The sequence below is a fragment of the Mustela lutreola genome, chromosome 15 (assembly GCF_030435805.1).
Source record: "Mustela lutreola isolate mMusLut2 chromosome 15, mMusLut2.pri, whole genome shotgun sequence".
Classification (NCBI taxonomy): Eukaryota; Metazoa; Chordata; class Mammalia; order Carnivora; family Mustelidae; genus Mustela; species Mustela lutreola.
The window spans coordinates 58,970,799-58,995,006 of NC_081304.1; the positions used below are offsets into that span (position 1 = coordinate 58,970,799).

The 24,208-nt window shown below is 58.2% G+C and overlaps 4 protein-coding genes across 17 annotated transcripts in view; 1 reads left to right on the top strand and 3 right to left on the bottom strand.

The window, feature by feature from the left end:
- The window catches only part of ZBTB4 (zinc finger and BTB domain containing 4), an 18,691-nt gene extending 13,760 nt beyond the window's left edge, over positions 1–4,931 (top strand). For all 6 annotated transcript variants that reach the window (XM_059148887.1, XM_059148886.1, XM_059148885.1 and 3 more), the window contains one exon: positions 329–4,931. In XM_059148887.1, coding sequence (XP_059004870.1) covers positions 329–2,279 — 1,951 coding nt within the window. In that variant the 3' untranslated portion in view covers positions 2,280–4,931. The remainder of the gene's footprint in view (positions 1–328) is intronic.
- Positions 4,932–5,937: 1,006 nt separating this feature from the next.
- On the bottom strand, positions 5,938–14,011 carry CHRNB1 (cholinergic receptor nicotinic beta 1 subunit). Of its 7 annotated transcripts, none has more exons than XM_059148893.1 (11): positions 13,876–14,011; positions 13,648–13,787; positions 12,979–13,023; positions 12,347–12,456; positions 12,119–12,227; positions 11,673–11,820; positions 11,140–11,349; positions 7,916–8,139; positions 7,308–7,489; positions 6,837–6,984; positions 5,938–6,546 (listed from the first exon to the last, which is right to left on the bottom strand). In XM_059148893.1, the coding sequence occupies exons 1-11, from the start codon at positions 13,934–13,936 to the stop codon at positions 6,406–6,408; spliced, it is 1,518 nt and encodes a 505-aa protein (XP_059004876.1). In that variant the 5' UTR covers positions 13,937–14,011; the 3' UTR covers positions 5,938–6,405. The 7 variants fall into 7 exon arrangements, with proteins under 7 accessions (XP_059004876.1, XP_059004874.1, XP_059004877.1 ...); XM_059148891.1 differs by having other exon boundaries at positions 12,347–12,471; XM_059148894.1 differs by having other exon boundaries at positions 7,916–8,073; positions 12,347–12,489.
- Positions 14,012–14,121: 110 nt separating this feature from the next.
- FGF11 (fibroblast growth factor 11) lies at positions 14,122–19,765 on the bottom strand. 2 transcript variants are annotated; one of them, XM_059148903.1, is made up of 5 exons: positions 18,762–19,765; positions 16,962–17,072; positions 16,657–16,760; positions 16,188–16,386; positions 14,122–15,902 (listed from the first exon to the last, which is right to left on the bottom strand). In XM_059148903.1, the coding sequence occupies exons 1-5, from the start codon at positions 18,952–18,954 to the stop codon at positions 15,832–15,834; spliced, it is 678 nt and encodes a 225-aa protein (XP_059004886.1). In that variant the 5' UTR covers positions 18,955–19,765; the 3' UTR covers positions 14,122–15,831. The 2 variants fall into 2 exon arrangements, with proteins under 2 accessions (XP_059004886.1, XP_059004884.1); XM_059148901.1 differs by lacking the exon at positions 18,762–19,765 and adding an exon at positions 18,013–18,214.
- Positions 19,766–20,998: 1,233 nt separating this feature from the next.
- Positions 20,999–23,142, bottom strand: TMEM102 (transmembrane protein 102). 2 transcript variants are annotated; one of them, XM_059148899.1, is made up of 3 exons: positions 22,894–23,142; positions 22,431–22,791; positions 20,999–22,328 (listed from the first exon to the last, which is right to left on the bottom strand). In XM_059148899.1, the coding sequence occupies exons 2-3, from the start codon at positions 22,642–22,644 to the stop codon at positions 21,013–21,015; spliced, it is 1,530 nt and encodes a 509-aa protein (XP_059004882.1). In that variant the 5' UTR covers positions 22,645–22,791; positions 22,894–23,142; the 3' UTR covers positions 20,999–21,012. The 2 variants fall into 2 exon arrangements, with proteins under 2 accessions (XP_059004882.1, XP_059004881.1); XM_059148898.1 differs by having other exon boundaries at positions 22,431–23,142.
- Between the last annotated feature and the right edge of the window lie 1,066 nt (positions 23,143–24,208).

A 24,208-nucleotide genomic window follows, 5' to 3' on the forward strand; every position in this document is an offset into this window, starting at 1 on the left:
AAGGTGTCTTCCCCCCACCTGTCCTTGCTCATGAGACACCCCCCATCCGTCAGCGGGGCTTCAGAGAAGGCTCCGGGGGTTAGGCCAGGCGCATGATTATTCCCGGTTCGCAGACAGACCCCCCTGGGGCCCAGCACCTCACAGCTGGTGGGGTCACCGAGCTAGGGCTGTACCTCTGGAGAGGCTGGCCCGATGGGACCAGTGGTATGAAATGAGGGCAAGCACCCAGGTGGGGGAGTCGTAGGATTAGGGCAGCTGAGACCTGGCTTCGGGGCCCCCTGACTCCCATGTCTCTCTCCCCGTCCTGTTCCCTGCTGTCCCGGCCCAGGTACCAGTGCATCTTCTGCTGGGAGACCTTTGTCACTTATTATAACCTGAAGACCCACCAGCGAGCCTTCCACGGCATTAGCCCCGGGCTCTTAGCCAGTGAGAAGACACCCAATGGAGGCTACAAGCCCAAGCTTAATACCCTCAAGCTGTACCGCCTGCTTCCCATGCGGGCTGCCAAGCGGCCCTACAAGACCTATAGCCAGGCCGCCCCCGACGCCCCCCTCTCTCCAAGCCTCAACACACCGGCCCCGGTAGCCATGCCTGCCAGCCCCCCGCCCGGGCCCCCTCCCGCCCCGCAGCCCGGCCCCCCGCCCTCCGTCATAGCATTTGCCCACCCTGCTCCCTCGGTCATTGTTCATGGGCGCAGCAGCAGTGGTGGAGCAGGGGGGGGGCCGGCCACCGCAGGGGGAGCCCAAGCCGCCTCGGTCATCACTTACACTGCACCCCCGAGGCCCCCCAAAAAACGTGAGTACCCACCGCCTCCCCCCCAACCTGCAGCCACGCCGAGCAGCCCCACCACCGCGGGCAGCCCGGCCACCGCCGCGGGCCCGGCCACCGCCACGGAGGAGGCCAAGGGCCGCAACCCACGGGCTGGAAGGACTCTGACCTACACGGCCAAGCCAGCCGGCGGGATTGGCGGGGGTGGGGGTCCCCCTGCGGGGCCTGGCCGGGGCCCCTCTCAGCTCCAGGCCGCACCTCCACTGTGTCAGATCACTGTGCGCATCGGTGAGGAGGCCATTGTCAAGCGCCGCATCTCAGAGACTGACCTGCGCCCCGGGGAGCTGAGCGGGGAGGAGGTGGAGGAGAGCGAGGACGACGACGACGACGAGGACGACGACGACGACGACGACGACGACGAGGAATCGCGGGCCGGCGGGGAGGACCAGCTCTGGCGGCCCTACTACTCCTACAAGCCCAAGCGCAAGGCCGGGGCGGCGGGCGCGGGCAGCGGCGGGGGCGGCGCGCTGCCCCGAGGCCGCCGACCGCCGCGCTGGAGGCAGAAGCCGGAGCGCAGGAGCTGGGAGGACGCGGCGGCCGCCGAGGGCCCCGCGGGGCGCGCCCGGGCCGAGCGGAGGCACCGCTGCGGGGACTGCGCCCAGACCTTCGCCACCGTGCGGAAGCTGCGCAAGCACCAGGAGGCGCACGGCGGCAGCGCGCATGGGGCCCGCGGCGGCCGCAGGCCCTCCAGCCGCTTCGCTTGCCCGCACTGCGCCAAGGTGTGCAAGACGGCGGCCGCCCTGAGCCGCCACGGGCAGAGGCACGCGGCCGAGCGGCCCGGGGGCACCCCTACGCCCGTCATCGCCTACTCCAAGGGCAGCGCTGGCGCCAGAGCCGCGGATGTCAAGGAGGAGGCCCCCCAAGAGATGCAGGTGTCCTCGTCCAGCGGGGAGGCGGGGGGCGGGAGCGCCGCGGCTGCCGCGGAGAGAGCGCCCGAGGCCGCCTCTCTGCAGGACCCTGTCATCTCGGGGGGTGAGGAGCCCCCGCTTGTGGCGGGAGGGGGCACCTATGCCTATCCGCCGGTGCAGGAATTTCCCCTAGCTCTGATCGGGAGCGGCAGGGAACCTGGCGGCGGGAGGGGCAAAGCTGGCAGTGAGGGGCCGGTGGGCGCTGGGGAGGGGGACCGCGTGGAGGGGATGGGGGCTGCCAAAGTCACCTTCTATCCAGAACCCTACCCGCTCGTATATGGCCCTCAGCTCCTTGCCGCCTACCCTTACAACTTTAGCAACCTGGCTGCTCTCCCGGTTGCTCTTAACATGGTCCTACCTGATGAGAAGGGTGGGGGGGCCCTTCCCTTCCTTCCGGGGGTCTTTGGCTACGCAGTCAATCCTCAAGCCGCGCCCCCTACTCCCCCAACCCCACCTCCCCCGACCCTTCCCCCACCTGTCCCCCCTAAGGGAGAAGGGGAAAGGGCAGGACTTGAGAGAACCCAGAAGGGAGATGTGGGGTGAGCTCTGGGCCCACCTCCCCCCTTTCACCAGATGCCACCCTCCCTGAACCCCCTGCCACTACCAGCTCCCTGGCTTCCCTGCCCCTTGGGAGCCCCTCCACACTCTTGTGCAGGGACTTGGGGGCCCCTGGAGCTCAGGGGTCAGGCTGCTTTGTGTGAGATTGTAGTTTTCCCATCTCCTGGGAAGGGATCTTGGGTGGTTCCCCTCTCAGTTCTCCTCCAGGGAATGGCCTCCGTGAGGGGCAGGGCCAGCTCCCATCCTTTCTCCAGCCCTCGGGGCAACTGAGCAATATACTTACATGAATCTCTCTACTCACGGCCCCCACCAGCTCTGAATGTCTAACCCACCCTCCTGATTGGTAAACCCGGGGGGGGGGGGGAACCATCTCTCTCACCTAGTGACCTCCCCTCATTCTGAAGCTTTCTCTAAGCCCCTGCCTAGACGCTTCCTAGCACATTCCATTCTTTGTGGCCCAGGGCCTGGACCAGACCATTGTGATACCTGACCCCTGCCCATCTGGGAGCATGGCTTCTGGTTCCATTCTCTCCAGGGGTGGGTTTCTGTGTCCCTGTCTTCTTCACGTGACGATGCCATGCCTTCCTGGCCTCCCATGCCTTTGGGTCTTCCATATTGCTCCTCGCTCTCCTACTCTGGAGATGGCCTCTTCCGATTCAGGTCAAGGAGGTGTTGCCGGGAGGGCTACCCGTCTGTTCCACGGCTGAGTACTTTCCCAGCCCAGGGCAGCATGAATCTTGGCCCTATCTTGACCCCCAAATCCAGTGAGCTCCAGATTCTTCCAAGGCAAAGAGGTGAGCAGATCGCACCTCTTCCTGCCTCTACCTATGGCCTCTTCTGGGCTAAATCAGATTTGGGGGTCAGTGGGGAGGAGCTCCATATGGGATGGGGAAGGGAATCTACTTTCTCCCTTTTTTTTTTTTTTTGTTTTGTTTTTGCTTCCTGATGGTTTCTCCCAGACTAGACCAAATAGCCAGAAAAGTGATGGGGGTTGGATGGGTGGCTAAGCCCAAGATTTGCACATGACCTCCCATCCTTACCTTTACCTCCATCTTCCCCAGTGTCGTTTCCTCACCATTCACTCCAGGTGGTTTTTGGGGAACCATCCTACTCCCTTGGTGGGCTTTGGGGTATCCCCACCTACTTTTCCTCCAGAATAGCACCTTACACCCCATCTTTGACTCAGTTCCCCACACCCAAAGATCCCAGCCTAGGGATGGGGTGCAGGGACCTTAAACAGTCCCTGATCCCTAATTTGCACTAGTTAACCCTGGTCAGGGGTCCATATGTTTCCTTCCAGCGGGGGAGTTGAAGAAATGTTTGCTCCTAATTCTCTTTGACGACCGGGCATCCCCACTCTGTGATTGGATAAACGTTTCCCAACCCACCCCCCAAAAAAAAACAGCTCACAAGGGGAGAGCCAGTTTGGGGGAGCAAATCTGGTAAATGGGAATTAGAGGAGTGCAGTTTAAAACGGGGAAAGGCTGCCACCATTTAGATGGGAGCTTTATCCTAGCTACTGTTTTCCGGGGCCAAGATGGCTGCCCTCTTTCTCGGCTAAAAGGGCAAGATCATGGCTTTTGGAGGGAGGTGAGCTTGGGGGAAGGACCAGGAGCATCCTCCTGCCTCGTCTTACCCTCTGAGTCTATAGGAAGGGGGAGGTTTTTGACAGGCTCCTGAATGTTAACCATGGAGGAGTGTCATTCCTTCTCTCCTCCTCTGTCTCTTTGCACTTTTCCTGGTCTTGGCCACAGTCCAAGTGGAGTTTCCTACTGAATGTACCAAGTTCCAATTTTTAAGGGGGTAAAATGCTTAAAATGGGAAAATGCAAAAAAAAAAAAATCACTAAAAAGTTCCCACAAATCTCGTTTCTGGCACTTTAGAAAAACTGCGAAAAAAACATAATAAAGAATACATATATATATATATCTCTCTACACACAAATTTTATATATATATATATATATATATATATATATACACACACATATATACACACACACATACACACACGCACACACACACAGCGGAACCACAAGAGAGACAGAAGCCTTGGAGGTAGGGGGCAGACGCGATGACAGCTCCCCTCTATCCTTAACCTGCACTCCTCTGAGGCAAAAGGGCACAGGAAACGGAAGGAGTTGAGGACGGACCGGGGGATTTGCGTTTCAGAACAGGTCAAAATTCCAAAACCACGGACATTTTTGGGAGAACTGAGATTGCAGGCATTTATTTTTTTGGCAAATATGATTTAGGAAACTAGCTTCCAGAATTTGGTGGTTCTGGGCAACAAATGAGGTTGTGGCAAATTGGAGATCAAAATACGTGTATCCGAGCTGGGGAATTTAATATTGTGAATTTCAGACATTGGAAATTTGGGATTTTGCAATTTCGTCTTTGGAAAATGATTCAAGTCTTGTCAGTTTGTGCCCTCTTTCCCGGTGCTCCCTGGGGAGAAGGGTGATGGTGGAGTGGAAAGGCCACTGGCTCTGTGCCACAGCACGCAAGGTTTAGAATCCTACAGACTGTAGTTCTATATGTAGTGAGGACCCAGATTTAGAGAAACTGACCAATATTTATCTCCGCATCTGTGTGTGTGTCCAACTCTCTAGGCCAATAAACCAACAAGACAGACAAACTGTGCTCCGCAGTGAGATGCCAAGTGCAGTTCTTTGCGGGGCTGGCAGCGGGCTGGACGGAGATGTGCTTCCCTTGTCCCCCCTTGGGAGCTGGCTGGATGATCCCTGAGAGCACAGCCTCCAGCTGCCGAGGAGGTTGAGGGCTTGGGGACCCCGCGCACCTCCCTGTAATGGCTGCAGTCGCTAGTGCTCGAGCTGACTTTGGTCTGACCTCCAGGCAGACACATTAACTCAGCCCAGTTCGCACAGCCTGCTGGGCACAGGATCCTACTGTCCGCTACATCTGGCACCACTCGTTCTCCAAATCGAAAAGTAGTGGGCATAAAATGAGGGATGGTCGTGAGATATGACCACCTTTTCTTTTTCTACTCCTGGCCTCTCATTGTCTTCAATTGCTTATCACCATGCCCCTCCCCTTAATTTTGTCCAATGTTTTGAGGGATGGGCAGGTAAAATAAGCCAAGCTGGTCCACTGGGCGGGGCGGGGCGGGGGTGGGGGTGGGGGGCTGGTTTGAGGAATTCTGGAACAAATACCTTGACCAGGGTGGGCAGCACACTCAGATGGCCCTAGCAGATTGCTGCCAACAGGGGAATCGGGTCTGGTGTTACCAGTTTTAATTTTTTTTTTCCTCGAGAGAAGCCAGAAATACAAACTTCTCTGTGCAATATCCGAATTTTTAAAGTAGCTAACTCACACTAAAAATTGTGCAGGTCAACAACACTGGTCACACAAACACATCAGTTTGCAACCTCTGATGTGTACTGGGTAGAGCTCCCATCTCATATGACCGTCAGACTTGGGGACAGATACTATTCTTAGCTCCATTTTACAGTCCTGGAATCTCCGGCCCAGAGCGATTTAGTACCTATCTAAAGTTTGAGCACCAAAGCTGGAACCTGAATGAAGTTTTTTAAAGTGCTCTTTTCTCCTCTCAAATGCATCCTTTCACTTACTACAAAACAATAAATTACGGAAAAGTAAAAACAAAGAGAATGATACTAGTCTCAACATGCAAACATAAGCACTGATAATAACAGGTGTACTTCCTTCCAGGAAAGAAAAAATCCTTAATCACTCAACGACTGTGAAGCACCTACTATCCCATAGGTCAGGCCCAGTGCCAGGTGCTGGAGATATTACAGCGAACAAGACACAGTCCCTGCCCTCCTAGAGCGTACAATCTACTTCTCATTCTTTGTTCCATTTTCCCGGCAACCTAGCGTTGATATCCAAAGAAACTTCTACAAGAAACCAAAGAATAAATAAACTGATAGTGCATTTCTGTTGGGGCCCAAGGCTTCATTCCACCCCGTCCCCCTTGGGCGCTCTCCCTAGAGAGGCAATGATGTGCGAAGCCTGGATTCCTAGTGGAGTTGAGAGGGAGAAAGGGGCAGTACTGCCCGCTCTCAGCTTGGGAGTACTGCCCTCTCTCAGCTCAGCTGGCCGAGGACTCGCGTCTTGGCCCTCTGTCCTCAAGGAAAGGGGTCGGCGGGGGGCAAGTGGTACGAGGCGTCCAGGAAGATGACGAGGGTCCCAACGCTCGTGAAGATGATGAAGGTCCACAGGAAAAGTCGATCCACTACCATGGCCACAAACTGCCAGTCTTCCTTCAGCTGGGGGTAGGCAGAGTAAACTGTGCCTGAGCTCCAGACCCCCAGGGAAGGCCTGCCCTGTACCCTTGCCCTAGTCCTGCCGCTCAGTGACAGGGCCGGGCCCCAAGACGGAGGAAAACGAAACTGCGGGCGACGGATGGGGCGAGGAGCCAGTCGGAACACAGGGGGGCGGGACCAAGGGAGGCAAGCTTCCAATCAGAAGCAAAACGGGTGCTGGGGGCGGAGCCTCGGTCTGCGGGTGGAGCCAAGGCCACCCAGGCCCTGCCCTGCTCCGCCGTCATTGGGCTTACCGCGTCGTGGTCCTCCTGTTCCTGCAGCTGGCGGGCGATGTAGCCGATCGAGGAAACGACCTCCCGTAGCTCGGGAGGCAGGCCCACAGTCCGGGTCGGACCGTCGATAAGTCGCCGCAGGTCCGGGGCAGACAGCTCAGGCTGGAACCTGGAAGAGGCGGGACATTTGGGCCACGCTCTAGGCTCCGTCCCGACTCCCTCCTCCAACACTCTTGTCAGTTTTCAAACCGTGAGAAGGCCCGTTAGGCTCTCCCAGCCAGCGGCGACCTCTCCAGCCTTCCGCAATTCCTCCCATCTTTCTACGCTTTAGTTTCCGCCTTTCCGCAAAGTAGGCGGCGGAACGGGGTACTACAATTCCCATGAACCTCAAGGGCATCTTCCGGGACCTCAAGCTGCCTGCCTCTGCACAGTCTTCTGGGAACTGTAGTTCCTGCTCTCTCTTACTTGTAGGCGACGGGGAGTAAGTGCTACCTGTTGGGTTTGGGGAAGAGAAAATCGTTCGGTGGCTTCCGAATGAAATATTCATCTGTTCCCCGACCCCAGCCACTTCCTGGAGAATCCCGGAGGGCCACAGGAGGTGGCTCTGGCATCAGGTCTCTCTCGGGTTTGGGCCTCTTCAGACCCAGGTACAGAGGGAGTTTGTGGATGAAGATCTGCAGAGTAGAAAGGCGAGTTGGCGGGGGGCGGGGGGGGGGGCGCGCTCCCGGTCTCAGATCCGAGGGGAAGCCGCCCGTCGACCCCATCCACCCGCCCATCCCCGCGCCTGCGTGAGCGCGTCCCCGCGAGCCACACAGCCTCAAGAGCTCGGAAGTGGGTTGCAGACCCTGGGAATGCGTCCCTGGAACCCAGGATGGGCAGTGCTGACGAAGGAAAGATGGGATCTAGGACATGACAGTGTCGACTGCGCAAGGTTTCAACACCCAACAGGCCTCGGCACCAAGACGCTCCACCCCAGGAGCTGTAGTTCTCCCTCGGGTCTGAGAAAGGGGAGGTTGAAGGCGGTAGGAGGGCTGCAGGGGCGATACGGGCACAGAACAGCGAACGCTAGCACCCAGGGTTAACATCGAGGTCCATCTTACCTGGCGGACCCAAGCGGGCATTTGGTGGGTGTGCGGTGAGCGATGATGCAGGTTGAGGACAACGACGCTGAGGATGACGGAGAAAGTGACGAGGACCATGGTAAACATGAGGTACTTGATAATGATGGGGACAGATAGGGAAGTCTCAGGAACTTTGTCTGCCAGCAGCAACAGGAACACGGTAAGGGTCAACAGGGCAAAGATCGAGAGCCCCATCTTCTCTCCTTATGGGGCAGAGAGGAAGGCAGAAGGGTCAGGCTTTGCCAGAAGGCAATTTCCGTGGCCTAATCAGTGACCGTGTTTCCAGCCCACACAAGCACAGGCTTTGGAAAGGGCCAAGTGCACACAGATGACTCCTACAATTATACCTCCAGCCGGGACTTACTCTTCCAAACCCCAGATTTATAGCCACCTGCTAATTGAACGTCTCCGCTTGAATGTCCAGTAGACATCTTAAACCTGTCCCAAACCGAATCCCCTGATCACCAGCCCCTCCCACAGGCTCATTTCATGAATGACCAATCCTGGGGCAGGCCAAAATCCTGTCAGTCATTCTCAACTCTCTTCACTCTTTCTTATCCCATATCCAATCCACAGCAAACCCTACTGGCTCCACCTTCAAAATATATCCCTACAAAACACCACCACGAACTCAGATCTGAGTTTTTATAAAGGTCTCTTCGCTTCATCCTACTTCCCCCTGCTGACTGTTCTCAACCGGGCTGCCAGATTGAGCTTGTTAAAATGTAAATCAGATCGTATCACTTTTCTCCAAACCTTCCTGTGGCTTGCATCTTCCTAAGCATCAAAGCCAGACCTCGGCGTGTTTGACTGTGTTGGACTGTGTTGGACAAGGCCTTCTTCCCATTATCTCTTTGACTTTATCGCCTACTGTTTTTCTCCAGGCTTCCTTCATTCAGTTATCCTGGCTCGCTCTTGAATATGCAAGACTCACTCCCACTTCTGGGCCTTTGCATTCATTGTTAACTGCGCTTGGTACATGTTCCTTCAGATATCTATCTGCCAGGGTCATTCTCTCATCCCCTTCAAATCTTCCTTCAAATATTGGTCAAATATTTCCTTTTTATTGAGGCATTCGCTGGCCATTCTATTTTTTTCTTAAAATTTTAAGTAATCTCTACACTCAGCACAGGGCTCGAACTCACAGCCCTGAGATCAGGAGTCATGTACTGTACCGAATGAGCCAGCCAGGGGCCCTTGACCGTTCTATTTTAATTTTATTTATTTATTTATTTAGAGAGGAAGAGGGAGAAAATCATCTTTTTTTTTTTTTTAAGATTTTATTTATTTATTTGAAAGAGAGAGTGAGAGAGAGAGCTGAGAAGGTCAGAGGGAGAAGTGGACTCCCCATGGAGCTGGGACCACAATGCGGGACTCAATGCGAGACTCAGTCCTGGGACTCCCAAGATCATGACCTGAGCCCAAGGCAGTCCTTTCACCAACTGAGCCACACAGGCGCCCAAGAGAGAGACAATCTTAAGCAGGCTCCACACCTAGCATGGAGCCTGTCTTGGGGCTGATCTCACACCCCAAGGTATGACCTAAGGAGAAATCAAGAATCAAGCACTGAACCAACTGGGCCGCCCAGGTGCCCCCTATTCTATTTTAAATTATAACCCAAGCTCCCAGTCTCATCCTCTCTACCACTCTTCCTACTTTATGTTCCTCCTTAGGACCCGTCGTCTTCTAATATACTATCTAATAGATGTATTTGCTTTATTGATAGTCTCCCCACTAGAATGTAATCTCCACAAGGGCAAGGAGTTTTGTCTCTTTTATTCACAGATGGAGCCCCAGTGCCTAGCACATGACAGATACTAAACAAATACCATTGCATGAATGAACAGACCAACCCCTGTAGCCCATTTTAGCACCTAAATAGCAATTTGAGGGATCTAAAAATGAAGCAAAGTACATAAGGAGATGTCAGGTGGCTGATTATTCCCGGGACATAAAACAGGCACCTCAAACTTCAAGGAAGGCATTGAAATAAAAAACTTTTATGGTCTACTCTACTTAAGTTCTATAATATAACCCCAAGGTTTGCCTTGCTCTGGGAGGAAGGAGAAGTTACATTTGGAAGATTGTTCTAGAGCTGGATCACTTTCCTTCCCTAGACAGAGAATTCGATGCCAGAGAGAAGGAAAGCATACTTTAAATGACAGAGTTAAGGATTCCAGTCTGGGAATCAGACCGGCACCAACCAGAGTTAGAATCCAGACGCTACCCGTCTCTGACTGTAGCTGAAACTGGGGCAAATGACTTAAACTCTCTCAGCTACTATGACCTCCTCTGTAAAAGGGGAAGACAATTCAGCACTCACCTCACAGAGTTGTTCTAAAGATTAGAATTGAGTTAATGTAGGAGTGCCTGGCTGGTGCAGTCGGTTAAGGGACTGACTCTTGATTTCTGGGGGGTCGTGGTCTCTGGGTCATGAGATCGAGACCTGTGTCTGGCTCTGTGCTGAGCCCAGAGTCTGCTTGAGATTCTCTCTCTCTGCCCCTCCCCCCTTATAAAATAAATAAATTAAAAAAAAGGAATTGAGTTATATGTAACATGTTCATTGTACTACTTATAGCAAGTGCTCAAAAATAGTAAAAATAATACAAACACTTACATAGAATCTACTTGGTACCAGGCATAGTTCTATTAACTCAATTAATCCTCAAAATAATCCTATTAAGTGGGGACCAATAGGAAGGAATTTGCCCAAGGTTACTCTGTAACTACATTATGCTTCCTCCTAGAGAAATGTTGCTGTTATTTCTAAAGGAATCTCCAAAGGGCTAGTAGGTGTCTGAAAAATAACAGGGGGGTGTGGGGGGTGGATACCAGGACTGGGGAAAGTGAAAGGGAGCATTGTGTAACCCCAGGAATTGGTGGGTTCCAAGGATGGTATTTTAGGATTCTGGAGGATAGGGTTCTGGAGTTCCTAGATCAACAGACCTGGGCTGCAGAAAAGGGATCAGGAGTTCCTAGATGGAGAGACCTGGGCTGCAGAGCCCCCCACCCCACCGCACCCCCACCCTGAGGTTGGAGGGAAAACCTGATCCAGGAAAAGCCTCTGGCTGAAGGGAAAACCTGGGCAAGATTGCTGCAGCACAATCCATGATGGCTTGGGCTGGCCCAAAAACCTTGCCTGGATTCCGACAGGAAGCCGAGCAACTGGTAAGAAGGTGGGTTGTGGACTCTTCCTCCCTTACCTGCATCTGGTGGCAGGTAGAAGACGAAGATGGCCAGAAGAGTGATGAGGATGCATGGGGCAATGACGTTGACCAGGTAGAAGAGAGGCTTCCGGCGAATGATGAGGTAGAAGGTGACTTCTTCGCGCTGTCCTTCCCCGCCTCCCTTAGGATCTGTGGAAGGCTGGATTAGCCGAGAAGGCTTGTGGATAATTTCCCATTGGCCATTCTCTGGGAGGAAAGAGAGGGGAGAGAAGAAAGGGACACAGATATGGGACCTGTCCTTACTGTCGCCCGATATGGCTTGCTCTGCCACATCCTAGACCTGGGAGTGGCTGATGGGATAAGACACTAGCTGTGGACACTGGGCGGGGCAGCCCATCTCTGATGAACTTGAATGAGTCTCCACTTCCTTATCTGTGAAATGTAGAGAATCCCACTTAATTTGCCAACCCCACAGGTTCGTAGCAGGCACTGCTTTAGGAGGGTATTTATCAACCTCTTAGAAACTGGAAATCATAGAGCCCATGGGTGGGGGAACCATGCCCACTCACCAATGAAGGTCCCCTCATGAATGTGCACTTCCTGCCGCTCCTGCTTGTCGGGACCCAAGCCGGTCCGCAGGCTGACCTCTGAGCTGTCATAGCCGTAGGAGCTGAACACCATGGTGCAGTTCTGCCAGTCGAACGGGAAGTAGGTGACCTGGATGGAGCGGGGAGTCACCGCAGCTGCCAGAGAGCTGTTCGCGGCTGGGGGGCCTTGGGAGGTCATTAGGCAGGTCACAGGGACATAAGGTCACAGATGAATTGGAAGGTTATTAAGGGAGGCTATGGGCAACGGAAGCGAGGTCACTGAGAAACACTGCAGGTCAGCGATCGTGGGCACAGAAGGTGAAACCACGCCAATCAGGAGGATGCGCGCCATGGGAAGGTTATGAGGGATGATGGAGTAGGGACGGGAGTCGCTGGGGAAGCAGGGTTCCCAGGGGAAGGCCGGGCACCTGGATGCTGCAGCTGCTACGGTAGAGTCCTGGAGGCTGCCAGCGCACGGAACCATTGGAAGACACCACGACGTTCACGTCCAGGGCAACGTCAAAATTCCCGTCATTGCTGCGGGGGAGGAACCTTCTCAGCGGGAATCAGACCCCGCCCTCAGGAGGCCCCAACCTCAGGAGGCCCCGCCTCCCCCAGAGACCCCGCCCACCTCCGGGTCTTAGGGAAGAGCCTACTTGTTCAGGAGCACAATGTCCGGAAGCCACACGGATTCAGCCGTGATGCGGAGTGAATCGATGCCCTCGTGCTGCGCGGGGTCCCAGCTCAGCCTGTAGTCAGTCCACTCCTGTGGGAGCAGAGGCTGAGGGGCTGTCGGGGGCTGGAGCCCGGAAGGGGACGTGGGATGTCCGCAGGAAGCCGGGTAGGGAGGGCAGGGAAGGGGAGCCATCAGGCCTGGGCTATGGTTCAGAAGTCGGGGTTCTGGTTCCGACTGCACCTTTACTCGCTGGGACCTCATCAATGAATTTCTCCTTCCCTCGCCCTGGACCCCAAATTTTTGGTCTGTAAAAATGAGGAGATTGCACTAGCTAGCCACTGAAACAGTGGTTTTGAAGCTGCAGTTCGCGACCCTTTAGTGGATCAGAAATCAAATTAGTGGCCCCAAAACAGTGTTTTAAAAAAAAATAGAGTAAGGAATGCGTGGAATGCAGCTCCCAGAGTAAAGATAGGTATTGTTTCCTGAAGCTTCCGTTTCCGTTCCGTTTTCTGAGGTCGTGATGCAGGAACTGCTCTTACCGAGCCGGACATGGGAGGAAATTGGGAAGGCAGCGGGACGGGACGCCCTCTCCACCCCGTGGGGTCTGCATACCAGGTCTAAGTACACCTTTGTGCTCATCTCCTCATCCTTCTCGTTCTAGAAGGGAAAAGTTTAAAGGGTACAGGTGACGTGAGCAAAGAGAAATGAAGGGGTTCGGCGGGTCAAGGTCTATCTGGAAACCCCCGTTTTCCAGAGTCCCCCTCTCTTGGCTCCAAGCCCCTCCCCCTAGATGCCGCGTTGGTTTGAGCCCCGCCTCTACCTCAGAAACTTCCGGCGGTCTACAGCGCCAGCCAATCCGGCTGCCAGCCGCTCGCCCCCCGACCGGCCTTCACCCTGGCCCCGCCCCGGGCCCCACCCCCATCCCGTAACTCACCCCGCGCTGAATCTCCTCCGGCTGTAGTTTCGCAGCGGATCCGGAGCCAAGCTCCGTCCCAGCCTGCGACCCCGCTTAAAGTCCCGCCCCCCAGCCAGTCCCGCGACCCCGGCTTCCCTTCAGGGTTCCTCGCCCTACCCCGCTCTACCCGCGGCCCGTCCAGCAGCCACGCCCACAGCTTGTCCACCGGTCCGATTTCGACCCAATCTCCGCTAACCGCCCGTCCATCTCCCGGCCTGGCCTCGCGCCATGCCCCGCCCCCAGACGGCCCTCGCTCCCGCCCCGCCCAAAGCCACGCCCCCAGCCGGTCCCGCCGGCCTGACCTCAACCCCGGCGTGGGCCCTCACCAGGCTGATGAGTTGCGCCAGGGTGAGGCCAATGCCGACCCCGACACGGTCCCCCACCTCCCGCGCCGGCCGCACCGAGCTGTCATAGCCAGAGAAGAGTTTCTCGCGGAGCCGGCCTTCCGCTTCCGTGCCGCGGACGCCTGGAGGAGGAGAGCTAGAAGTGAAGCCACCGTGCCCGGTCATGACCCCTGGCCCCGTCACTGCCACCACCCCGAGGCCCAGACGTACCCGGGGCGAGCGGCGCCCCCAGCACCCCCAGCACCAGCAGCAGCAGCGCCTCTGGGGTCATAGCCCGGCCGCGTTGCTCAGTGAGTTCGCTCGGCTCGCCAGCGCAGGGGAAGTGACGAGACGCCCAGGAATGTGCACCTGTCGTTGGGGGGCAGCCGCCAGCCCACCCGCCCCGCCCCTGGGACCTGGTCCCGCCCCAAGCAACTGCCAATGCCCGCCACCCACAGACGACAGACGACGCTTCAGTTGTATAAATCTTCTTTAATTGAGAAAGCATGGAGTGGAGACCCCGTCCCCTGGGAGCAGCCAGGAGATGGGTTGATCCTGAGCGGGGGTCTTGCGGGCCAGGGGAGTATGTACCCCTCTTTCAACAAGCGAGAAATTGAGCCCCTCCCTTTAGGGTCTGAGGCTACTCGGAGTCCCCCTCCTAGTTCACTGGTGGGCTCCCGATATTTTTCAGGCCTGCCCCTAGCGCTCCACGCTTTTCAGAAAAATCTTATCAGGCCCTTTTTGGGTACCTAAAACTTAGCTGAAGTTATAAGCTGTAAGGTAAAGCAAGTTCTATTAAGTTAGAAGCTCTGGGGTTATGTGAGGTCTCAGAGCCCAAGGGGCCCTCACTGTCCTTGGCCTGACTTGTAGGGGAGAGGGGCAGAACTTATTGCTGAATTGAGGTCCTGCACTGGGGAGCAACGTTGTGTCCTGTTTGTTCTTTTCATTCTAGATCCATTACCTTAGAGACCTCAGCTTTAAAGGGGATCTGGAAGGAATTCCTGCTGAGGTAGCTAAGTGTTCACGTGCCCCCAACCCAGGCACTGCCAAAATAATGCCATGGTTTTGGCCCCTTGGCCATCCCAGCTTCCCTGCTATGGGCGAAGATTCCTTCCCACACTCCTCTGCCCTTCCTCAGACTCCGTTTCCCTGGCAGACCCCAGCTGAGCTGCCCGAGCTGGAAACGGCATGTAAAAACAAGGTTAGCGTTCTATAGGAAGAATCGGATTTTTAGAAAGTCTAGAAAAAACCAGAAGTGTTTCTTGAGTCATCAACAAAGTTCTTGGTGAGGGTTCTTTCTGGAGCTCACCTGTGATAGGCGTTACTAGAGAAGGTAGGAGGGTGGGTCTCTATGAGCACTACTATGGCTGTATAGGCCCCGGTTCCATGCTGGAGGGAAGGGCTGAGAGTCGTGGTCTATGTCCCAGAGCTGAGATTTAGAAGGACATATGGCTCCATGTGCATCTAGAAACCCATGCTTTAGAATTGGGTGTCTTTGGGATAAGAAAGTTAAAACTGTGGTGATCTGAGACTGGTCCTAGTTCAGGCCAAGGCCAGCAGCTGGACAGGGCTCAAATCTAGCCTCCCTCTACCTGGAAACCAGGGGTCCATCTGGGTCAAGGACAGAAGCCTGCTGGATCCAGAGCAGAGCCTGGCAGCATGCCAGCGTTCCAGCACAGAGCCTTAGTGCAAAAAGGGCCCTGGCCTGGTGTTCCAGTACCCGACCAGAACAAGGCAGGAGGTGGAGTCGGGCAAAAAGGAAACTGATCCTGAGCTCCCGTGGACCTATAAATCTATGGCTCAGTGGCAATGAAGAGGGCATAGGGCTCTAGGAATTGACTGAGCCTGGGGTGCTGTTCTCTCGGCTTTGGATCCCCCCTTGGGCCTTCTTGGGAAAAGGCTTTGAGGGGCTGTGTGGAAGGAAAGAAGTGATCACCCAGGACCATTTTCAGAATCCCCCTCTCTGAACTCCTCCCAGGAGGCTGGAAGCCTGGGGTCAGGGATGGCGGGGAGTCACAGCCAGCCCCTCGGCTCCCTTAGGATAGAGTACCCGCTGGGACTTGGCTGCTCAGGGCATGAGTATGGCAGCAGGGTTTGGGGCAGGGCCGGGAGCAGGGCTAGGGGACAGGCTGTGAGAGTGGCCGGCTCCGTGCAAGGGCAGGGAGCCTCCAGTCCACGGACTACATTTCAGGGGGCAGGGGGACTGGAAGGGGAGGTCTCAGGGACACTGTGGAGAGAAGGCTCCCGGTACATGGCCACTGTGAAGGGGAGAGAGAGGAGCAGGAAGGAGAATTAGGCCCGGAGACAGCTAGAAGGAATCAGAGCTCTGAAAGGGTGCCCTTCCCCAACACTCATCCTCTGGGAACCCCAGCCCACAGGAGGAGGGCTCCCGAAACTCCCAAAGGCCAAAGCCTTCCTGGCTTGACTTGGTATAATAGGTGTCCTCCTGGATACTCGCAGGCCCTGATTGGTGTGTCACTCAATGTCCACATCAAGGCCAGTACCCTCCCATGTGGCCCAGCTTTTCCGCAGTCCCTACTCACCCTCCAGGAGCTTGGGCACAAAGTGGGCAGCTGCCTTGGTTTTCTTGACTCGATTTCCCTTCATGACTCGGCCCTCCTTGTCCAGGCCCAGGTACCAGGCCCGGCCAGAGCGGCGCTGGCGGTAGAGCGCAGAGGCATACAGAACGTAGTAGTTCTCGAAGACGCATTCCTTAAAGCGACACTCAGCTGTGAAATGTGGCTGAGGAGACAGAGACCCAGAAAGGCCCACAAAGAGACACAAAAAGATGTATCACTGGACAGAAGGGGGCCCTGGGAAGACCAAGGACCAGGATAGAATCCACACATTTGGGGCTGGGAGGTCCCACTTCTCACTCCATGCAGACACCAGGGGAAAGGGAGGGTGAGGGGGAGTCTGGTCGCCCCCTAGATTTGGGGGGCAGGGGGCTGGAATAAAAGGAAACTAGACTGGGGGGGGCAAACCCCAGGCCACTCATCCTTGCCGTCTCACCGAGCTGTACAGCAGCCCCTCCGCGTTCATGGCCATGTAGTGACCCAGCTTGGCACTCTGGATGGTGACCACACGGAGCCCCACAGGGATCAGGTTGAAGTGGGCTGGGGGTGGGGAGAGGGGGGCATCAGTGCTGGGGGCCTCAGGCCTGCAGCCCACCTCCCCCACACCCAGCCCAGTTCCACTGCTTCCCTTGGGGGCCAAAGAGCCAGACAGAAAACAACGACACCGGAAGTGGGAATAGGATGGTCCCCTCCTGTCCCCACATTCTCCCTTCCCACCCAGCCGCTGGCCTCTCCTCTCACTGAAGGAGCTGGTGTCCTCTGGGGTCCCCTGAATGCTCCCATCAGGATTCGCCTGGAGGTAGAAACCTTGGCGGCAGAACAGTTTGGTGACGATGCCTTTGAGCTGAGGCTCTGGAGAGAGAGAGAGAGAGAGACATTCATCTTCGAAAATGACATCTCTGTTCCCAGAATCATTCCTCCACTTGGCAGGATGGGAGGAAAGAAAGAGGGGAGAATGCACCGGGAGGTCAAGGGTCCCAGGGCCCCAGCTCTCTGATCCTCCAAGCAGGCTCTCTCCCATCTCTCTCTGACTCCAGAGGAAGCCCCGGTGTGGGTCCCTTCTGCTTCCTCTAACCTCCAGCTTTCTGGCTTAATTTATTGAAATTTATTTAAATGGCTTAATTCCTACTCTACAGCTCCACCAGAAGTGGGGGAAGGGAGATGAGCGAAGAGGAAGAGGGGAGCCATCAGAAGGCAGAGGACAGAGGGAAGCAGGCAGGACTGCAGAAGGGCCAGTGTTTGTAACTGTGGGGCGGTGGCAGGGGACCACAGGGTCGGGGCGCCCCCTCAGGAGTGGGGGGTGGGACTGGGCCCGACGCTGACTCAGCACCTGCTGCTGCGGCTGCCGCTCGCTTGGCGCGGGCCTTGCCTTGGCCCAGTGCCGGCCTGTCTGACACTGACCCATCTGTCTGTCTGTCTGTCTGTCAGTCCGCGGTCTCGCGGGGGCCCGGCCCTCCCTGAGGCCCAGCCTCTCCCCTGCAGCCAGGTAACCCGCCTGAGGTGGGGGACATTCGGTACCAAACCCTAGGAAATGGGGGAAGGGGGCCGGGGAGCTGGCCAGCCGGGCGGAGTCACGTGGGGGCCGGGTCCCACTCAGAGGGTGGGCTGCGGACCGTACCACTACGGAGGGCCGGCGGAGGGTCGGCGGCGGGGGGGGGGGGAGGAGGGCACGAGGGGGCTGCCCCTGGGGGAGCTGGGAGCAGGCGGGAGTGGGCTCAGAGGGACTCCTGCCAGTCGTGCCTGGACGGGGACCACGCGCCAACCCTCGCCACTCTCCTGCCCGGTCGCTTACTCTCGGCCGACTTCCCCGTACCCCCTCGGAGGTGGTACGACCCCCCAGTCTCCGCGCGGGTCTCTCGCCCCGTACAGGGTCGGAGTTCTTCGCGGCAGAGGGTACCCCCGAGCATGGGGGATCCGCTTGCGGAGCCGTGTAGGGGGTAATGGGGAGTGGCCGGCGCCCCTCTCGAGGCGCAGGTCATCGAGGAGGGCGCACAGAGGGGCGGGCCGGCGAGGTAGCTGCAAGGACACCCGGGGGAGAGCTGGGGAGATTGGCGCCGAGCCACACAGGCTCGGCCAGCAGGAACGGAGCCAAGGCGTGGAGGAGCGGGAGAACCGGGGCGGGGGCGGGGCTGCCAGAACTGCAGAAACCCTCGCGGTGACCCAGGCGTCCGGAACCCCCAGGCCCCTCCACCCGGCATTGAAAGAATCGCGAGAGCCGGCACGTAGGCGGTGGACGGTGGGGGTGGAGACTCCTGCGTTGGGTGGGGGGTGGGGGGCGGCGAGCCGGAGCCCCGAGGCTTGGGAGCGCCAGACCTAGCTCCCCAAGCCTTCCCCTTGCCCTCGACAGCAAGGAGACTCCGGGTTATGGGCAAAAGAGAAGGAAAACTGAGGCATCGTCTGGCAGAGACTCTGAGGTCCTGGCCCACCCCCTTCCACTTTCGGGGAACCCCCCCTCAGTCGGACCCCATCCTTCGGAGTCCCTGGCCTCAACCTCCCAGGCGGAGAGACCCCAGGCCGGGAGACCCCGCTCTAGCCACTCACCAGGGCCACGGTCCGGCCGCGCGGGCCGCCCCCCGCACAGTCGCACCTTGGACAGCAGGATGAGGAGCTGCTTCTGGCAAAGGGACTTGGTGCCGCGGGGACACACGCGCCGCTGCGCCGACACGGGCCGGCTGCCCCCGGGCTCACGGACCTCCCGCTTCTGCCGGATCAGGCTACTGGCCAGAGCCGCCATGGCGCCCCGGGAGGAGACACCCCCAAACTGGCAGGGGCCCGGAGCGCGCTGGGCTCCTCAAGAGAAGCCCGCTCACCAGGGCATCCTCTCCACGCTGGGGTCCCAACTCACCGCCTCACCCACGGGACCTGAGGATAAGCCCCAGGCCCCCCCCAACCCCCAGCCGCCAGCTCCCACCCTTGGGCCCCGTGTTAGCTCCACTGGCCCCAGCGCCCAGTGTATCTGTTGACCCCACCCTCGACTTTTGTCCCCTACTGGAAACTACCCTGTTCTTCACTGTCCCTGTCCTCACTTCCCTTAGGCCAAAGTCAAGACCCTCAAAATTTGCAAGATGTGTTTCCAATAGTCCCAGGCACCTTTCCACCCTATTCTGGGGACCCGCACTCCTCCCAAATCCACTCTTGTAACCTAAAGGGTGCGGGTCATTAGCGTTGATATATTAACTCAACCTCATCCCTGCTGGGGCACTGCCAATGTCAGGGAGGAACTCAACCTTGGTGTCTTTGCCACCCTCTAAGTGGAAAAGATCCCCCACTTTTTTCAATGGAGTCCCCCAAAACTGTCTGGGAAAACCCAGGCTGTCCCTGTTCAGCGATTAGGGGTTCCCAGACCCTATCTCTGGGCCATACCTTTTTTTCACCAAGTCACCTCCATTTCTAATGGTACATGGTTCCAGCTGCTGTGCCCCTTTCCTCACCTTGTCACCCTCCACCCCTTTTGAAGTCACCTCCAAATCCGCCCTTCCTAGGGCTTGTCTGGAGGGCTTCTGTCACCTCGAGATAAGGAGCATCCGGTTTTGCCCCCCCCCCCCCGGCTGCCCCTTAATTTCCTCGGGGACAGCTGGTGCTGTTTAGATCCCACGCCCTCCAATCCAATCAGCCCCCCGAGAGGAGTGCACCCACGTTATCACCGGTTCCCAACTGTGAACAGGCCCCCTACAAGTCAGAGTGCATCAGGGCTTTCTGCGACAGGGCTTCTCCTCTTCCCCGGGACAGCCTACATCACCCCTCTTCCTTCCCCGACGCCCCTCAACCTGTCCTGTCTTGTTGATCCGGCGACGGGTGGCGCTGGCTCCGGTTCCAGGCTCCTCCCTCCCTGTCCCTCGCCAGCGGAGCTTCCCCCCACACCGGGCTAGGCGCCCCGGACCCCAGGAAGGGGGAAGGGTGTCTCCGCAGAGCGCCCTGGTCCGGCGAAGTCAGAGCACCGGGCCGGGCGGCTGGACCAAGCAGAGCGGCGGCGGCGGCGGCAGCGGCAGTGGGGAGCTGAGGCGGCGGCGGCGGCGACAGCAGCTCCCCCTCCTCCGGAGAGCCGGCCCGGGGGCGGGGCAGGGGGCGGAGACGCCGGGAAAGAGGGGGGTGCAGCCGGGCGGGCGGAACCCCGGGGTTCCTTGGAGGCAGGGAGTGGGGACGGTCTTAGAGGCAGGCGGAGCCAAGGCAAGGCCACACGTCTTGGGGTTCAGAGGAGGAGAGACAAGGAGGTGACTGCACTGAACGGAACCCTGGATGGGAGGAGAGGTTCAGCTTAAGATGGATGGAATGGCGGACGCTGGGAGAATGGAAAAAGGGACCCTACTGCCCGGCCTGGGAGGGTAGAACTGAATGAGGAAAGTGGGGTCTAACTGCAGAGCGGAGGGGTGGTGGGGAGATCCAGCCCGGGGCACAACCTGGGCTGGTCTTCTTAATCTCTCCGATTTTATGGGAGCCAAACTGGTCAGTCCCTGGTCTCCACAGCTTCCTGCTGCGTTTTGTCAGCAAATGTGCACCTCCACTCCTTCCCTACTGACTCCCAAAAGACCAAAAAATTGGGAAGATGGTGGCCGGAGGATGCGCTGAGCCGGGAGGGGTGCTGGCCACAGATCTGGGGAGTAAAGGGGCTAGAAATGGGACGACCGGTGCCAGGGACGGGGCAGGAGGATGGGGAGGAAACCGCGAGGCCTTCTCTGCGGTGCTCTTCGGAGTCAGGACGCGCAAGTGTCTCTCCTCGGCGAGGGGCTAGCAGCCCCCGCCACATCCCCATGGCCAACAGAAGCACCTTTCCACGCGGGTAGGAACAGCGTCTTTAATGGGCCCCGCCTCCCACGCCAGCTAAGCCGCCCCCCTTGCGTGCAGCCTTCGCCTCCTCCACCGCGGCGCGCAGGGCCTGGGCTGGGTCCCCGCGGAGCCGGGCCAACTCCCCGAGCAGCACAGCGGCGCCATCCCCCGCGCGGAGCTTCTGGCCGCTCAGAAAATAGTGGGGCAGCGTCCCGGCCTCGAGCACGCGGCCCAGCTCATCCAGCAGCCCGAGGCAGCAGGCGCCCGCGTTCTCGGGCCGCGCGAGATAGAGCGCGGGTAGCCGCTCGCACGCCCAGTAGAGCAGCGTCCGCAGGAGGTAGGGCGCCGCGGCCCGGGTCCCGGCCACCAGCGGGCGCAGCAGCGCCTGGGCCGCCGCGTGCGCTTGCAGCAGCGGAGCGGGTATGCGCGCCTTGAGCGCCAGCTCCTGGCGGGCGAAGCAGAGGTGCCAGCTGGAGGCGCCCAGCCCCTCGGTGTGGCCGCCGGGCACCAGGTAGAAGGATGACGACTCGGGGGCCAGCGGGCCGGCCCACGAGTGGCTCCGAGCACCATCGGGCCAGCCGGCCACGGACACCACGGGAATCAGGTCGAAGAGCAGGACGCGGCGCGGCGGCCCCGGCGTGGCCAGGAGGACGGTGGTGAACCCCGCGTGGCGGGCGGCGTGAACCAAGCGTGGGGCACCCGGGACGGGGAACAGGGACTCAGCCACCGCGGCCAGTGAAGCAAAGAACCACGCAGATACCTGGATGGGGCAAAGTGTGGGCCAAGTCTCCCAGTCCTCCGACGGCGGTGGGACTGGGCTGAGGATGGCTGCTTTCCTGACGTCACCATTCAGGTTTTTCAGTGGGGTGGAAAAGCCATCATCGATTCTGTTTTGCTCAGGCGGCTCGGGCTGGGAAACGTTACTAGAGAGTTTTTCCAAAGACATGTTTGGCTCAGGTTCAGTGACATAACCGTGCTGGTCCATGGAGGTTTGGGGGCCCTCGGGACCTCCTTCACTTTTGGTTCGGCGGATGGAGTCACGTCCTCCTGGGACTGGAGGTCCTAGGCAATCCCGCCAAGCCTCCCGGATCCAGGTTCCGCGGACCTGCTCTGGGAGGCACAGCCACGCGGAACAGGTCTCCGCATCCAGTTGGAACTCCTGCCCAGTGCCGTCTAGCGAAAACACGGGCACTAGGAGTGTAAAGCCGGCGTCGTAATGAGGTCCCCGGATGTAAGGACCTAGGGGTGCAGGTCCCAGATCCAGGGAGCCCTCGCGAATCCCACCACGAAGCAGCAAGAGCTCTGCTTGGGGAGGAAACCGGGGGTCCCGACGGTGAATGAGACCTACGGGAAGAGACGGGTTGGGGAGGGCAAGGCCCAAAGCCCCGGGCGGGGTGGGGCGAGGCTCAAGGCTGCGAGCGGCCGGAGGCGGGGAGAGTGACTTACCCAGCAAGGAGAAGACGAAGTCCTTGGCCCGGAGGAGATCGGGTCCCGGCTTGGGCGCGTCACTCCAGCTCTCCTGCACACCGAGCTCCTGGATCAGCTGCGTTAGTTCCTGCAGCTGCGCCCCGGAGCAGAAGTCTATGTCGGTGAGCGGCCGGGCTGGGGCTGGGGGCGGCGGGCCCCACCAGGGCGCACTCCCCCAGACCGCTGAAGCCATGTGGCTCAGCCGTTTGGGGCCAGGGAAAACACAGACGGGAGGACGCTTAGACGGGCCGCTCCTCTGCGGCCAAAAAGCCGCCCGCGTTCTTCTCTCCTCCCGAGGCCGCCGGAGTGCCCCAGACACAGTTCGTCAAAGGGTCTGCAGCTGAAGGGCTCTAAATTTAGTCTTGAAACCGAACAAATAAATACCTCCAACGCCGTTGCCCTTTTCTCAAATGCTGGTCCCCGCCCCCATGGAAAGGCTCACCTGACTCAGCAGGTAAAAAGTAGCTGTTGGGCCCTCCGACGGGATGTTGATAGTCGCCGCCGCCGCCCCTGGTCCGCCTCCCCTTACCTCTCTTTCGGAAGCCGCTTATGGTCTGCGGCTGCCCTCTTCGGGATAGCTGCAAGGGGTGGGCAGGCAGCAGACACAAGGATTCAACAGGTATCTTCTTCCTGGAGCCCGAGGCCACGCCCCCAAGCTGGGGCCACGCCCCCTTCTGGAGGCCGTCCGGGCAGTTCCGGCCCGGCCCCGCCTCCTGCCGGAGATCAGTCGCGCTCCGCGCTGCTGAGCTCTTGCGCTGTGCTGGGGGTTGTAGTTTGTCTCCCAAGCTGCCGGGGCGCTGAGGCCACGCCCCTGCATCCTTTCCTGTTCCGCTGAAGTAGTGTCTGATGGAAGTTGTAGTTTCTGTGGAGATCAACTCCTGTGACTTTCAAGCCCAGGTCAGGCCCACGTGAACATTCCGTGGGGTTGGAACAGGATGGCTCCGAAGAGCAAATAATAAAGGGGGACGTACCCCAGGGGTCTGGGGGGTAATAGGGGCCTCTGCATCTCTTGTGGGAGTACAGGAGTCCTGGTCGCTTAAATCTAGGAGGGGTCGTCCACGCAATCATAACCTTCATTTGAGAGGCGAGACTGCGGCCTATAAAGGCTGCACGTGGTAGGGAGCGGCCAGAGAGGTGTTGGAGAGGGGCTCCCAGCTGGGTGCCAAGCCATCCCTTCGGGGTCAGTGTCAGTCAAGCACACACAGGTGGTGACCCAGGAAAAAACATCTGGCTCAGGGAAGGGACATAGGTATTGGCGAAGCCCACCTCGGACCCATGAGTGCTGGCAGGGAACACACCTCCCATCGGCCAGCTCATGCGCCCACACAGAAGTGTTATCAGCACTGAAAATCAAGTCCAGAGGAAAATCCCAGCCAGGCTGGGGCAGGGCAGTGGAACACTCTCCGGAGGAAATCACTTTCAGTGACCACGGCCACCAGAGATACAGCTCTAGCCCAGGATGAGCCTGGGACCCAGAATGAGAAGACAGAACCACAGGGAACCAGGGACAGACCCGCAGACCAGACCCGCAGACCAGACCAGTCCACCACCAGACCAGGATTTCTGACATTCCCTTTGCACCCCTCCCTGGAAGGACTATGTCCAAGGTGAGGTCGGCCCATGTCTGCAGCAAAGAGCTGCGTAGAAGGGGACTCAGAATCGAGCTTGATTTGGGGAGCCCCGATCTCAGGGGTTCTGAGTCCCTGACAAAGAAATCTCTTCGCCCTCAGCAACCTTGAGGCCCAAAACACAGCTCA

Coding starts and splice junctions, on each gene's coding strand:
- CHRNB1 (XM_059148890.1), bottom strand. CDS start 13,936: ATGACCCCAGAGGCGCTGCTGCTGCTGGTGCTGGGGGTGCTGGGGGCG. Junction 11,350..11,672: donor TCATGAGGGGACCTTCATTG/GTGAGTGGGCAT, acceptor CTTTCCTCCCAG/AGAATGGCCAATGGGAAATT. Junction 6,547..6,836: donor AACAGGAGGACCACGACGCG/GTAAGCCCAATG, acceptor GCCTACCCCCAG/CTGAAGGAAGACTGGCAGTT.
- FGF11 (XM_059148903.1), bottom strand. CDS start 18,954: ATGGCGGCTCTGGCCAGTAGCCTGATCCGGCAGAAGCGGGAGGTCCGT. Junction 16,387..16,656: donor AGGGGCTGCTGTACAGCTCG/GTGAGACGGCAA, acceptor CTGTCTCCTCAG/CCACATTTCACAGCTGAGTG. Junction 15,903..16,187: donor TGTGCCCAAGCTCCTGGAGG/GTGAGTAGGGAC, acceptor TCCCCTTCACAG/TGGCCATGTACCGGGAGCCT.
- TMEM102 (XM_059148899.1), bottom strand. CDS start 22,644: ATGGCTTCAGCGGTCTGGGGGAGTGCGCCCTGGTGGGGCCCGCCGCCC. Junction 22,329..22,430: donor CTTCGTCTTCTCCTTGCTGG/GTAAGTCACTCT, acceptor CTCTTCCCGTAG/GTCTCATTCACCGTCGGGAC.